We start from the raw sequence: 16440 nt of genomic DNA, 5'->3' as shown, positions 1-16440 counted from the left end.
GAATCAATACGCCAAATATCGCTCAAAATAATTTCCCTGCTCCCAGCGTCGCTACTTCATGGCTCCTCGAGGTGACGCTCAACACATGAATGAGGGAAACAGGAACATAAGTTAACTAGCCTAAGAAAAAGAGTTTTTCAACGGGATGACTGACAGCAATGTGAGTAAAATAATAGATGCCCAGCCACGTTTAAGTCCAAATTCTGGAAAACCTGCATTTAACCTTTTCACGGACATTTTGTTTTCACAGTTAGACGGAGTAGAGCCCTGCACGGGACTCAAATCTAGGCCCTAGCCCGGCCCATGTCCGACAGCTTATCAAAATTCTCGGCCCGAGTCCGACTGGAGCCCCTGTTTTTTATTTTATTTTTATTTTTTTATCCTCCCTATTACACATTGTTGCAGCCATTAAAATAGTTCAGTTTTGTTTGTATTGTCAAAATAAAGAAACGTAACAAAATATAACTACTAAGTTAATTTAGAAAAAATGTTTGAAGCATTTTTTTTGTCTGTTAAATTAAAGTTTTTGTTTTTTAAAGTGACGACCAGCGGCCGACAGTGAGTTAACCACATGTTTGATCAATTTAGCCTCTCATATTAACACTTAGCTTGTCTTGCTTATAATAAAATCCATAGATATAAAACACTTCAAGCATCACAATGTTAGTTTAAACGTTTAGCCTACTATCACCACCACCACCACAGTAAAAAGGCATTTATGACAAGTTGATGTTAGGCTGATGCTGCTCACAACGGCGCTCATGATTAAATGAATGTCTAAAATATAAAACGAAGGAGAAGCCTAAAAAAGGCCCGAAGCCCGGCCCACGTTTGAGGTACACGCAAAAAAAAAAAAATTCTATATGGCACCAAAAAATGGTTCTTTGTCGTAATCATAGAGGAACCACTTTTGGTGCTATATAGCACCATATCTTAACATGTCCTGTATATGGTAGCGGTGCTATATAGCACCTTAGTTAGCGGTGCTATATAACACCTTAGTTGAAGAACCGATGAAGAACCACTGAAAAATTGAAACCACTGAAAAACCACCAAAATTGGTGCTATATAGCACTTAAAAAGATTCCCCTATGATTACGAGCCAAGAACCATTTTTGGTGCCATATAGAACCTTTTTTTAGAGTGTATGACATGAAAATTGAGGGGTGTAAAAAAGTCGGGCCCAAGGCAGAAATGCAGGGCTCTAAGACATATATCCTCTATATGTATCATTTTGATATGATATTATAATAATAAAGATATTATCGATATCGTGAGCCATTTATCTTATCGTGTCATGACTCATGAGGTACCCTGCGATTCCCACCCCTACACTCGTTATTGCGGTGCATTGTGGGAGTGAATGAGTGCACTCGATAATGTCCTCTATGGTTTCGGACACCACTACAAATGGCTGTGCTCTCAAATAGTGCCCTATTTGAGGGAATAGGGGGCGATTTCGGACACCGCCACACTTTCAAAATGATTTATTTCAGTAAGTAATATTGTTCCAGGTTAAACAAGTTGATAATTGACAGCAACAACAAAAAAATTCCACACACCCATCATTTACTTAAAATCAAGGTTACGGTGCGGTTATGATGGAAGTGAATGGGGCCAATTTTTGGAGGATTAAGTAATTCTGTTTTTTTCAGCATTAATTATTTTAACTCATCATTGTTTTTACGATTCATTGTGTTACATTGAAGTGGCGACAAAGTTGTATAATTGGATTTGACTTTATACACGTAAACGTGGTTGGTATGCATTTTTTCCCCACATTAAAATAATATTGTTTAAATCCTGTGGCTGTACTATTGAAACATTGAGTATTTTAACTGTTACCAATTGACTTCCATTGAAAGTGCGTCACGTTTTTCTTAAAGAAAAAGGAAGAACAGGTGAAAATGAATGTCTGTGGTAATTGTCACAAATGCTGTATACTGAACCCAGAATTTTCCTGATTTTGGATTTCACCTGATCCCACACAGACATGTTTCTTAGAGACACACTTACATATGACCCCGTTTTTGCATGTAAAAACATCTAGTTGGAGCTCAATGGAGCACGATCTAGTGTCAATAAACACATTTTAAAAGTGAAACATTAATTAAAGCAAAAATCTGCAGCACAAACGATAAAGCAGAAGTTGACACTGTGGCATTTCTGTGAACCGTCATGCACTAATGAGCGTGTGCAGATGTGAGATGTCTGTCCTTGTTGCTAGGGGGCTTTTCTGAGAGGCCCTTATCAGCCATTACAGTGGGTGAGTGTGAGAGACCAGCGGTTCAGCCCGACTGCTATAAATATTTTCCCATCTCGACATTGTTTGAATGCTGTGGCTCAGTGATGCAACAGCCCTTGCTGACGCCCGTAATAACTCAGAAATGCAGATACTAAATTTCTTTGCTGATAGCCGGGTCATTCCAAATTATATCTGCCGATGCTCATATCTCTCCCAAATAATACTGCAAACTATACAGGAAACCCTCTCATTTGGTACATTACTATAAAATTAGAGGTTAAAATGAACAACAGTGCTTTTATATTCAACGGATATTTATTTTCAGATATAATAATTACTCGAATAAAAACTGAAATGTTTGTATACAACTCAGCTCAACATAAGGTTGTTTTTTAAACGCTTGTCTTCATTACAAATTTATTCAGGCGTGCATATATAATCAACAGTAAATAAGCTCCTCATAGTGTTTTTATAGCTAGCTAATGATCTGTGAACTTTCCTGAGGTACAATGTTAAGCGACATATTGTTCCCAAGCTGTTTTATTGATGTCTCTCCGTGGTTGAAACTCTGATTAAGTGATTACATGAGACATTTCAGTAAGTTGTGCTATATCTTTCAACATATCTCATGTTTTTCTTGCTATAACTTGCATTAAAGTGGAAGAAAAGACTCCTGAGGCGCTACAGTGATCTGTCACGTCACATTTAAGAGCGTCAAAACGTCATTTATTGCTTGAATTTTGTGATGAAATGGACAGAATTTGAAAGCTAAGACTTTTTCTTATCAGAAGCACAAAGCTCTTTATGATTATTGAATGGGAGGCGCTACAAATAATGTTTGGTGTCGGGATAAAGCGGGGTACGTCGGGGTATTCATAGGGTCCGCTTTAACATCGCTGTTTTAAACTGTTAATGCATTATTGTAACAGCCATAAATTCAACACGAGAGATTTTGTATGGGTGGCAGTCTGACATGTTTTTACTCCTCCTTTTGATTGACAGGATATAATCAGCCTTGACCATTGGCTGGCCGATACCAATTATTGACCAATACATCAGTGCATCTCTAATTTTTGTTCTTTTAATGCCTTTAAATCACCTTTAGGTAATGCAAATCTGATCCGAAATGGCCCCATTCAGCACTTTCAGTATGTGGACTGTAACACTGGCATTGTCCTGACGTCCCGCGGCACGACAGATGTGTGATGGTGTAATACAGTCACCTGGTTTATTGACACACATTGGCACTAGCTGTGTCAGGGTTAATCCATGGCATATTAATAGATATGAAGAATGAGCAGTTATATCATCTGCTTTAGGGTAATCTGGGAAGTGTCCACAAACTCAAAATAGCACAGTGGAAATCCACATACGTCTCTTTACCTCTCTTGAACCATGGAGAATAATTGGATGTGCAACAGCAGTAACTCTGAGCTCTTTTTCATCTGCTTTAGTAGTGACAGGATCTCAGGCTGCTTTTCTTTTTCATGGCTGTTTTTTTGGAACCCATTCAATTTAAACGATATGTACTTAAATACTGAATATTATTGTCCTCCCGAGACCCAGATATTCGCTTTTGTACTTTGTAGAAGACTTTGTTTGTCTGTCGGGAGGCCTGTCGCAATATACATATATTGTGCGATATATTGATCATGACCTCAATAATTTTGTGATGCAATTTATCGCCCATTATGTTTACATGATAATGAATGTCACCAACATTTTACTCGATTGTGCTGTCATCTTGTATGTTTTCTGTGACGGAGACGAAAGTGGTTCTCGGGCAGTTCCTTCATACACAGAGCGGTTATCGACAGGTGAAAAAAGGCGCCATTTTAGGCGTTCTAGTGTTTTCCTGACAACTACTGACAGTTTGGAAGAATAAGCTCAAATGGACTCGATTTCAAAGCCGCAATCCCCTGTTCCAGTGCACATATAAATGTCAACGCAGAATGTTACGAGTGTTAATGCCGTTTCACAAGGGAAAATGTTTATTTACTATTTATTAAAAAAAACCTAATTTTTATTTAGGACAATATATTTTTTACCCTTAATTTCCATGATCTAAAGAATTAAAAGGTCGTCATTTGAAAGTGTGTAGGTCTACTTGCATTATTATGCTGTTGTATTAGGATTATATATTCAGTGGCATAAAATATCTTAAAATGACTAATATCGTTTATTGCAATTATTTCTGGGATGATGTATCGCAAAACAAAAAGTAGTTATCGTGACAGGCCTATCTGTCGGGAATATTTAAATGATTTAAGTTTAAATGTAATTAGTCAAATATAAAATACTGAAATCTAAAACTTTGAATGAAGGATTCAGTTTTTTCTTCTTTTTTTCTTGTAAATTAAGACTAAAGCTGCTTTCACACGAGGTGGCGGCATCAACGCTTCTCATTTACTTTGAATGGGTGACGTCATGCGTTGCCGAACTGAATTGTGGGTTCCATTGCATCGACAGATGTGTGGCGTTGCTCGCAACAGAAGTTGAAAAGTTTTCAACTTTTCAAGCGCCAATGCAGGCGTCAACCAATCAGATCGCCTATGCATCAGCCATCGTTTTTTCTTTGCTACAACCACAACCGCGGTCATCTCCAGCACATCCATGTTTTATTAATTTGTCATGCGTCTCCTAGCAATGAGGCGTGTGTTTGTTGGAGCGATTTGGAATGTGTCTGGTAATGTGTGACCCTCAGTCGTTCAGTGTATGTTGCCCAGTTTTTCTCTTAACCATTTACAAAGTCGGCAAGTGCATGTGTGCCTGAGATCTGCTCAGATGTTAAAAGTCGTGTAGTGTATTCCAGTTTAGTTGAACATGCTGAGTTGCTTGGTGCATATGTATTAGTGAGGCCTGAGAATATTATCCCTGACACTGAGGGACTGAAGAGTGGCAAACGTTGAGAATCGCTGCTCTCGGCCACATTGTGATTCCGACGTTTAATTCGATTAACCGCACAGCGCTAACAGCAAACATCCTGACAGCTGATTACTGGAGGTGTTGTACCACGTGGCTGTGTGAATGAGATTAGGTCATTTAGCAGTCCGTGGCACGCAGCACAACACTGAGCCGTAGTTGAACGGGGCAGTCCTCTGAGAGATGACCATGACTGCCAGGCAGGAGAAACTGGGTACGGTTCCTTCCGGCTTTCTGATGGGAGCCAAAGATGGATGCAAGTGTGTGTGTTTGAGAGCCTTGGATGTGGAGTTTTGCCTCCCTGTGTGTGTGTGTGTGTGTGTGTGTGTGTGTGTTAAGACTTGTGCAGACCGTTTGAGATTGGCGTTTTGAAGGTGATCTATTATTGATGGTTGTAGCTGAGAGAAAGCTAAGAGAATGAGAAAAGGATGTATAATTTAGTTTGTGTTTTGTGTTGCGCTCCTGTCGGAACTATTGAAATGACTTGTTCTCACTCTGGGTTCTCCATCTCTCTCTATTTCAGTTGACGCTGATGAGATTAAAAGACTTGGAAAGCGGTTTAAGAAACTCGACCTGGATAACTCGGGCTCTCTCAGCGTGGAGGAGTTTATGTCTCTACCCGAGTTGCAGCAGAACCCACTGGTGCAGCGAGTCATCGATATATTCGACACAGACGGCAATGGAGAAGTGGACTTTAAAGGTTAGTAAAAGGGTCATGCTAGTGATATAATTGCAAAGCATACTGTCTTTTCTATGATTGGTCTTGTGTTCCTTGCATATACTGTATTTAACCATTCAAGCCTAAAATAGTTTTTTTTGTGGCCCGGGATTTGAAACGTTTTCTGACAAGTTGAAGTTGTTGCACTTTCTTGGAAGCACAAGCTTCATGCTCGTTACAGAGGTGCTCTGTGTACTTGAGGAGTTCAGGTGCATCAGCATAACTTGGTCTGGTAAAGGGTGGAGTGGGTAAATAGTTACCTCACCCTTCCATCTGTCTGTCTTTTTTTTCTTGCAGAGTTCATTGAAGGCGTCTCTCAGTTCAGCGTCAAGGGCGACAAAGAGCAGAAACTCCGCTGTGAGTCTCTTTCAGCTTTGAATCTCACCAGCACTTTTCCTAGTTAACCCTGTGAAGCCTACTTTATCATTTTTGATGCGCAAAATTTCGAAGGCCTCTAAATTATCAACATAATCAAAACATTGCTGAAAAACTCGCATTCTGATTGATAGTTTATACCGTTTCAGCAGGTAAAAAGCTTTTAGTATCATTCAAAAAATGTCCACCCTCAGGTCGTGGTATACGTGCATTTTGCTCTAAATATCTTTTTATAAACTAAGCATAAAAATAACTATATATTCAAGATGTACACTTACTGGACTGAAAAATCATGTACCAGGCGTTTGGCGAACGTTTATTTGTTAATCTCTGTCATTGCATTGCATTGTTTTGCCCCCCTACAATTAAAAACTACAGATCATAAAACTAAGCATTTAAATATTATCTTGCTACATATTATTGAAAGAAATAGAGTGACAACCTATATTTATTGCTATACTGTTATAAAGATCCTATTAATTTACATTACAACATATCAGAATTTCATCTTGGTGAAACTGCAATAAATTTAATAGTTTTGCTCCGTTTGTGCCTCGGAATAAAATCAAGCCATTTTTTCCTTCTAGAGTTTGAGCTCCATATTCTCACTATATCATACAAAGGCATGTGCAGAGAACTGAGCGTGTGGGCGGGTGAACCGCTAATATTTGATGTAATGGGTGGAAGAATATTTACATTGTCATTTGCGAAGTGGGTGCAGGTCAGTAGGCGAGGGCGGACTGCGCGTCCAATAGCCAAGGCTATTTCGACTCAGTTCGGTACACGCTGATAGGCAGCTGTCAAGCGGTCCCGTGCATATTAGTGTTCACAGTCTGAAGACCGTCAAAGGTTTCTATATACAATGCGTTCAACTTATATACAATTTAACATTGAAGCCAACCAGTGATTGACAGCTTCAGTGATTACATAGGGATCAAGGGTCTTTGTTAAACGGGTTGTGTCAGGTACAGAATTAAATTAGGGTTGGGGTCGGATAACGGGTCGGGTGTTCTGTTAAGTACTGCAGGTGCTCTGGCATGATAAATGGTCATTTATCTTGTTTAACACGTTCATTTTGTCATCACTGGCTATATCCAACAAAGAAAAAATTTAAGGCCGATTCTCACAAAACTGTATTTTCTGCAAGCTTCAAGGACCCTTGAAGACTCCAAAAGGACACCAAATAACCAACTGATATAAGGAGTAGAGCTGCAACTAACGATTATTTTTTCTGTCGACTAATCTAACGATTATTTTTTCGATTAGTCGACTAATCTAACGATTATTTTTCCAGATTAGTCTTATTATTCTTTTTTTACTGATTATTGTATTTCAAAGAGGGTAGTGAATTTGTATATTATTTTAACATGAAATCAATGAATGATGACAATATTAATTGTATTTCAGGAAGGGTAGTGTACATAGTATGCCATTTTATAATGAAATATATGAACACAAGAAGCTTTTTAAACATAATATATAATGATACTATTCATCATAAAATGTATACAGAGTAGGCCTAATTAGGAAAAGTTGTTTACTATAGTAGTTGAGTATGATTTACTTATTGATTTGTGTCAAAAGTAAACGAAAATGCACTTGTATTTATCTGCAAAAGGTTCACATACAGGAGCTTTCAGCATAGTTTTAATGTATAACTAGTCGTCTATTTTGAAGATACATGTGCATAAACAACAACTAAAGCTGCCAGAAGTTTTTGCCCAAACTTCAAAGACATATTTAAATGATTAAAGCTAGAGGCATATCTTAACTTTAATGTTACTTTAATCATGCAAACTACCTATATACAGCATGTTATTATGCATATGTGTTTAGGACAGAGGGGAACCAGGTCGCATTAACAGGAGATATATGCAGCCCATAATAAATAAAAGCACGAGACGTACAGGGGTCGGAGAAGAACCCCGGAAAATGTGACCGTCTGTTGCAATACACGCGCCACGGTTCAGCTGCGTGAGAGAACACTGGCAGCAGGGTTGCCAGGTTTACACAACAAAACCCACCCATTCGTTCCTCAAAACAAGCCCAAAACAAGCCCAATCGCGTTTCGGGGAGGTTCTCTGGTAAACATCGCGTTCGGGGGGTTAAATATGTGTGTTTTTTTGCTTCAACCCGCGGACATGAGACACAGCCCGCGGCAACAGTGTAGAAGTAGCCCAATTCCGTGGGAAAAAAGCGGACTTGGCAACACTGACTGGCAGTATGAAAGCTCCCGCTCTCCACGCGCACAGCTTCTGCTCTGCTCAGTGTGAAACCGGCGTTACAGAGCGAACAAAGCACAGTTTTATTTGGCTTCTGTTTAAAGTACTCCCACACTTTTGAATGTCGCGGTCTGGCTTTATATGATAAATGATCATTTTCACTATGCCCGGGAGCAGAAGCTGCCATTATTCTAGATCTTCTGTTCCATTCTAGAACGTAAATAATGTGCCGCCGACGCGTCGACGCATTTCACGCACGCATTGCAGCCCTAATAAGGAGTCCGTATAATTCTATTATATAATAAATCTATGCACACCAATGCTCCCATGAAAAAGAAATTGTGTAGAGAGCTTCAACAAATAGCTTGTTTTCAAGCAGTCAAGCTGCAATATCAAAGAGGACCACATGGAGATGCCAAAACTCCTAAATCAACCGCCTTGACTTGACTGCATAAACCTACGATTACTAAACACAGCAACATGCACATGATAAATCAAACATTATCCTTCCTCAGTGTGTGTGGAAACAACGCGAATGTGTGCGGTTAGTGATGCACGATTTGTTGTTTGTGCATCAATATAACAGACCTTCACACACTTACTGTACGTCACCAAAATTGCGCTCTTCAGAAATACTGAATATGACAAAGCACACACTGGAATGAATAATTCACTATTCTCTGATATTGCTGATGTAATCAGCCTGGCCTTCTTTACATTTGCGCTGTTTTGGACTGCTTGTTTGAATGGATTCGAATACTCGATCACTGAAAACTTTCCCAGAGTTTAACAGCTTAAAATGGTCTGATCACAAACAGAGAAGCGGAATCGGTGTAGAATGGGTTACAGGTGCTTGTAGATTCTCAGTGTGATAAACTCCTGACTTCTAAGGTTCTCAAACTGCGTGACGAAAATTGCGTTAATTATTTGCGGGATTTTAAAATTAATTAATATATGGCTTGATATGAAGTTTATTTGCTCACCAGCCACTGTGGCTCGTGGTTTTCCAAAGTTACAAGCCACTCAGCATTTTCACTGGCCACAATTTTGACATCGATACCATGGGGAAAAACTGCCATATAGATATTTTTAGCAGCAGGTATATTAGGCTGCTGTCTCTTTAAGAGCTGACGCACGGATCCATTATACTTTTACACATGCGTTTTCTTTCTCAACTGTTTACATTCATTTAAAACAACTGACTGTGTTTACGTGAATACTCGTCAAGACCGGCATTTTGACATTATTTTGTGTGTATTTGACTGTCTTTGTATTTGATTTTTCGGACTATTATGTCAGGCTTTACAGGGTTAAACTAGACATTCTAAGCATCCAAAATAAACAACAACCAAAAAAAGTCTGTAGTGCACGTGAGCAAAGTGCGCTATAACTGTTTGTCATGTTTTTGATTCTTTGTTTGTTTCTGCAGTTGCATTCAGGATTTATGACATGGATAAGGACGGCTACATATCCAACGGAGAACTCTTCCAGGTGCTGAAGATGATGGTAGGAAATAACCTAAAGGACACTCAGCTGCAGCAAATCGTAGACAAAACCATCATCAACGCAGACAGGGACGGGGACGGGAGGATATCCTTCGAGGAGTTTTGTGCTGTGAGTCTCCCATGGGTCATTTTCATTTTGGGTCTGGTTTCTAATGTAGGGATTTCTTTGAAAGTTGACACACCCAACATTTTCATCTGCAAATGCCATTTTCACTGCAACAGAAAATCATTTTAAGTTTAGCATTGCAGGGCTCAACATTAATGCTTGTCCGGGACAAGTGGGTTTTTTTTTTTTTTGAAGAGGCCAGTGAAATTTTACTTGCCCGACCTGACAAAGGAGCCTGATTAAAACTTCAGTGACAAAAAATAACTATGATTTTGATTTTATTACATTCAGTGTAAAGAGCGATTGATTTCTGTCTCTTTGTGAGAGACTTTCATGGAGAAATCAAAACAAACGAGCTTAACAGCACACAGAAAGAAACATACTGAGGTAAAAATATAACATGCTGACTTATTGTATTTATAACATACTGTATGATAGAGTAACACAACACGACCAAGGGAGCTATTGTGCAGAATATTATCACGATTGATAATGTTACATTGATTTTACAGTTCAATAAACAAGTAGTTAATATTAAGTTACTTACATTGCAAGGTTATTATAGCATTTTTCATTAGTTTTTATTTTTATTCCGTTTTGACTTTTTGTTTTCAAATTCAGTTTAGTTTTAATTCGTTTTTAAAGTGGGTTTGCTAGTTTAGTTTTTAGTTTTTTGAAAATGCTTATTTTTAGTTTAGTTTTTATTACTTTTAGTGTTAGTTTTAGTCTTTTTTTGTCATTTGGGTTATTTGTCAGGGGCAAGATTCAAAAAGGTCAGAAAAAGTATTGTGTAATAATAACTCAACAAAAACATCATTCAATTTTTAGAAAATATTCATTCAAAAATAAAACCAGTACATAAAATGTACATATGGGCACACGTATGTTAACAGTTTCAACACTCCGCAGTGCAAAATATGTTAGTGACGTGTGCCAGTAAAAAACCTAAAGAGCCAAAAGACTAAAGAAGACATGCATGAACCGCATGTATTCAACCCGTTTTTGAGCTAAAATACAAATATACAGCTAAACCTATACAAATACCACAGCTGTACACGCGTGCGTGTGTGCGAAATGCAGCTGAACATTATTTGCTCTATGAAAGACATTGACAAAGACGAAAACTAAGGACATTTAATCTATAATTTTATTTTATTTTAGTTAGTTTTGCCAAACACACATTACAGTTTTGGCTAGTTATCGTTTTTTTGTAATGCCTTGTTTTTATTTTTATTTCAGTTAACGACAATTTCCGTTTCAGGTTTTATCCCACATAGTTTTTGTTTTTTCGTTAACGATTATAACCTTGTTACATTGTAGACACAATATTGACTGTTTTTGTTCTAGTTCACCAATTCAGCAGATCTACGCATTCTCAAAGCAACACTATGTTTTGTTACTGAATGGTTCAAAACGTTGAATGAATCAGTTGAATGAATGACTCAATGACTCACTCATTAGGTGACTTGTCGCCAGCTACTGGGGGATCTATTGTGAGGATCTATTGACAGAAATGCAATATAACATAACTATGTTTTCAGTGGTGTATAAAGACCTTAATGACATAATGAACCGTTATGTTTTTGTTACCTTAGAATGAGGCATTTCTATCTCCATACACCGCAGGTCTCCTTACAGTGAAGTCGCCATTTTGCGCAGTCATGTTTCTACAGTAGCCCTAAAAGGACAAACTTCTCTACAGAGTGCTAGCTACTCTCTATTGTCTCAGACGATGACATTTTTGTCCCGTGTCGGCCACCGTAGCTTCTCTGTGTGCTTTGAAAGGGAGGGGTGGGCGGTTGCAATTCACAACCTCACCGCTAGATGCCGCTAAAATTTACACAGTGCACCTTTAAAACATTAATCTCATAACATTATTTATTGCAGTTGTAATTTAGCAGTCTAAATTATTTAATTTGATTATTCATCAGTAACTTTTTTACTTGGACAAGCATGTGACAAGGCTTAATGTCGAGCCTTGCATTGGTTATTATTTGTTTCATTTACATTTACATTTATGAATTTGGCAGACGCTTTTATCCAAAGCGACTTACATTGCATTCAAGGTACACATTTTACATTTTTGTCAGTTCTTGCTTTCCCTGGGAATGGAACCCATGACCTTGGCATTGCCAGTGCCAAGCTCTACTGTTTGAGCTACAGGAAAACGGTTTCAAAGGTATTTTATTTCATACAGGGTAGAGCTGCGCGATTAATCGTTAAAAGATTGTGATCTCGATTCAAAAACTCGGGCGATCATATTCCTACATGACGATTCACCTGTGTCTGTTTTAGAGATCACCTAAAAATGAAAATGCTGTCATCCTTACCTCACCTTTTTGGAAGTAACTTGGCTCTTCAAATAACGATTGTATCGATTATTTACACCAGTAGGCGGCGACAAGTGACCGTTAAAAAATGTATTTGTCATTGAATCATTCATTCAAGAGATTCGTTCAAACACGCTGATTCAGAATAATGAATTATTTTGTTATTGAGTTACTACACCTTTTTTTTTTTAACACTCTGATTATGAAATGCACTGACATTTTTCCCCGTCACTCTTTTTCTTCTCTTCCGCAGGTGGTTGGTGGCTTAGACATTCACAAAAAGATGGTGGTGGATGTGTGAAGAGATGAAAAAGGCCCTTCACTGAACGCCCTCTTTTTCACTTCTCCATTTCTGAGAATCAGCTCCAGATGTTCCGCTAACACGTGCTCTCTCTCTCTCTCTCTCTCTCTCTCTCTCTCTCTCTCTCTGTCGCTTTCTCTCTTTCAATGGAAGTATTTCTCTGAATGATGCCTCTATTCCCCGTCTCTACTCCCTGAGCCTTGTGACGCCTGCCATCCTAAGTGTTAAAGAGCATGAGATTCTTCTGTCCACAATCTCGGGTATTTATGGACAGTCAGAGGGACAACGTCTCTGACGATTACCGAGCGATTCATTGTGGTGGAGAAGGAAGAGAGGAGTGTGCGCGTGTGTGTGTGTGTGTGTGTGTATGTATGCATGTGTCTACAATCTTTATTTTTCTTTTTGAAGGGGGGATTTTTTGTATTTATTTTGGTCCTGTCTTTTTTAAAGACGATCTAGGTCTACAGGGAATACACGTGTATGTGAGCGATATGTGACTTGACACTTGATTTCAGTGCAACACGCTTCAAGCATGAAGTGCCAATCGAAACATACAATAGCTGAACATTGAAATCGCTATCTGATGTTCTTCATGTTATGAGGAGATTAAAAAAAAAGTTTATTAACGAGCTCTGGTTTGATATCTGCTCCAGATCTCACGCGAAATGCAAATCCGAATTTTCTACCGAGAATGCGTGCGTGTATGTAAACGTGTGCTGTGTTAATATCGTCAGGGAGTTCATCTACCGTCTTGCTTTCTGATATACAGTAGACTAGGATAAAAAAAGTACATATATTTGAAGTTGTGCACATATATACGTATGGTTTACTTTTCAAGACAGGTGTTTTATCGCAGGGGTCAGGTGGGGAGGGACGATCAGATCACACCACATATTACTGTAGGATGGAACAGTGCCATCATCTTTCTCAACTTTTGTGTGTGTGTGTGTGTGTGTATTCTGGATTTATTACCATTTTAACACAGCAAGCGAGTCATTTTGATTTACCTCTCGACATTGTAGTTACATACAGTGCATATTGTGGCAAACTGAATCCACAATAACACCTGATTTGAACATTTGTGTGTGGAAATGTATGGTTAATTTTTCCAACTTGACTGCAGGCAGCATTGTAAAGATCTTAGTAGCTCATATTTGTATATTAGGGACTGAAGGACAGAATGTGTGTTTTGTGGGTTCGGGTTTTTTAAGCTTTAATCGAGTTGGTTCGCGGCATGTAACCGTCGAAAGTAGGCAAAACCAGACCAGACTGACCAACAGTTTCTCTCTTTTCCTTCATCATTTCAAAGACTGATCGATGGGATTCGATCTGTTCAAAAAGGAGAGACCAAACTAAACGCTGTCAAAGCGGATGAATAAACTCGGCTGCTCCGCTGGTTTGCTTTAAATGTGAATCTCCCGTGCAAACCGGCGCCATCTTATGCACGGTGACGGTGCTTGTGTCTTTCCCGAAGACCGGTGAGGTCTAGTGATGTGCTTGCATGATACGGGAGGGTTTCTCTCTTCTTCTTTTTTTTTTTCTTTCTATTGTGCATGTAGATTTGATTTTTTTTGGAGGGGGAGGGGGGTTCTCTTGTTTACATATGAATCGTACTTTTGAGATATTATAATCTGAATGACAGTTACATATAAATATATATGGACGTTGCCAAAGTTTTGGTAAATGTTTAAATATGGAAATTATTTTAAAGCGAGTTTCTTCACTACATTTATCCATAAATATTATTATTCTGAAAATAAAAATGTGCAAGTTATTCTGGATTGGTGTCCGTCACTCCCAGCAAAGCTTTTTTTTTTGTTCTTTCCTCTTTTTTTTTTTTTTTTTAAAGAGGGAGTTATGTTTTTTTTCCGTTTATGGTTTGGTTGAATTGTTTTGTACAGAATGTGTGGTTATTACTGCTTCTTGCTTTCGGTTCTGTTTTGTATTTCTTTAGCTGGGGGTCAGACAGCCGTCTATATAACTTTCGGTGTGGTGGGTTTTTGGACAAAGGAAACGTCTACAAGTGAATGAAAACCTTTGGCTTTTAGGTTTAACGTTTTGTTTTCTTCATTTCTCTGCATGCTGCGTCATATGCTGTGGGAACCATTGAAATGTCATTCATGAAAATGAGAAATAAAATATTTGAGACTTGTACAACTGTGTTCTGGTTGCTTCAATTGCTTTAATGTGCGCTATTGGATGTAATGTACACTTGCGCTCAAACGTTTACACCAATGTGCAAAAATGTTAAAGGGTTAGTTCCCCCAAAAATGAAAATTCTGTCATTAATTACTTCCCCTCATGTCGTTGGACACCCGTAAGACCTCCGTTCATATTCAGAACAGAAATGAAGATATTTTAGTTGAAATCTGATGGCTCTGAAAGGCCTCCATTGGCACAATGGCACGGTTCACTCTCAAGACCCTTAAAAGGTACTAAAGACGTCGTTACAAAGTCCATCTCACTACAGTGGTTCTACAATAACTTTATGAATCGGCGAGAATAGTTTTTGTGCGCGAAAAAACCCTAAATAACGACTTATCTGGTGATGACGATTTCAAAACACGGCCTCATGAAGCTTCGAAGCGTTATGAATCAGCGAGTCGATTCAGCAGTTTGGATCGCCAAATTTCAGCAGTTTGACGGTTTGACACGCGATCCGAATCATGATTCAACTCACTGATTCATAACGCTTCGAAGCTTCATGATGCCGTGTTTTGAAATCGTCTTCATTTGTGTTCCGAAGATCAACGGAGGTCTTACGGGTGTCGAACGGCATGAGGGTAAGTAATTAATGACAGAATTTTCGGGTGAACTAACCCTTTAATTCACTCAGGGGTGAAAGCTTTTTGAATTTGAAGGTCAAGGTAAATTGTACTTAATTTGTCTTCTGGGAAACAGTAGTAAGCAAACATCTTCTGTAGCTTCCGAAGGGCAGTTCTAAATAGAAAAAAGTGATATTTAAACAAAATAAAAGACCTTTTCATCCTGTCCAAAAATGAATGCATTTTGTTTCCTTCTGGAGCATGAGGTGGCAGTGGCTCATGTAGGTTGTCTATAAACCGGAAGGTTGGTTGTTCAATCCCTGGTTCCACCTGACCAAGTGTCGAGGTGTCCATGAGCAAGACCCCTAACCCCAGCTGCTCCCGACGTGCTGGATGGCTGACCCTACCCAATATGTAAAGCACTTGGATGGCCATAGGTCTGTTGAAAGTGCTATATAAATGCAGTCCATTTACCATTCCTTCCGGAGCATCAGTGAATGATTGGACCTTTTCAATAGTTGTGTTTGAGTCCCTCAACTGTCCTCAGTGTGAAAAGATGGATCTCAAAATCATACAGTCACTGCTGGAGAGGGTTCAAATGTGCAAAAGATGCTGGAAAACTGAAGAGTGTGCAGGACCTGGAGGATTTTTCTGAAGGACAGTGCTCAGTTTAACTGCTCAGGACAAACAAGAGACTCATGAACAACCATCACAAAACAAAAAAACAGCTGTGGATCATCCAGGTAATGACAGTATCAAGAATCAAGCCAAAGAATCAAGTTAGTATAAATTCAGCTTTTTTTTCTTTTTTTTTGTCTTGTAGTCCACAAGACCAAAAAAAAATAGCTGAATTTATAAAAACGACCACGTTCAAAAGTTAAAACACCCTTGATTCTTAATACTGTCATTACCTGGATGATCCACGGCTGTTTTTGTGTCTCTCTAGCAGTG

At 38.7% G+C, this 16440-nt stretch overlaps 1 protein-coding gene across 2 annotated transcripts in view; it reads left to right on the top strand.

Annotated features, from left to right (window-relative positions):
- The window catches only part of ppp3r1b (protein phosphatase 3 (formerly 2B), regulatory s1ubunit B, alpha isoform, b), a 37877-nt gene extending 22994 nt beyond the window's left edge, over positions 1-14883 (top strand). Inside the window, exons 1-5 of one of the 2 annotated variants that reach the window (XM_079812737.1) lie at positions 5276-5381; positions 5691-5867; positions 6183-6242; positions 9912-10096; positions 12677-14877. In XM_079812737.1, the coding sequence (XP_079668863.1) occupies positions 5351-5381; positions 5691-5867; positions 6183-6242; positions 9912-10096; positions 12677-12724 (501 nt within the window). In that variant the 5' untranslated portion in view covers positions 5276-5350 and the 3' untranslated portion in view covers positions 12725-14877. Of the gene's footprint in view, positions 1-5275; positions 5382-5690; positions 5868-6182; positions 6243-9911; positions 10097-12676 lie in introns of those variants that run through there. The other variant, XM_079812736.1, reaches the window with a different exon arrangement.
- Positions 14884-16440: the final 1557 nt, after the last annotated feature.

The sequence above is a fragment of the Gobio gobio genome (genome assembly GCF_949357685.1).
Source record: "Gobio gobio genome assembly, chromosome: 3".
Classification (NCBI taxonomy): Eukaryota; Metazoa; Chordata; class Actinopteri; order Cypriniformes; family Gobionidae; genus Gobio; species Gobio gobio.
Note: the sequence above shows the minus strand (reverse complement) of the source record. Positions and strands in the feature narration are given on the sequence as shown.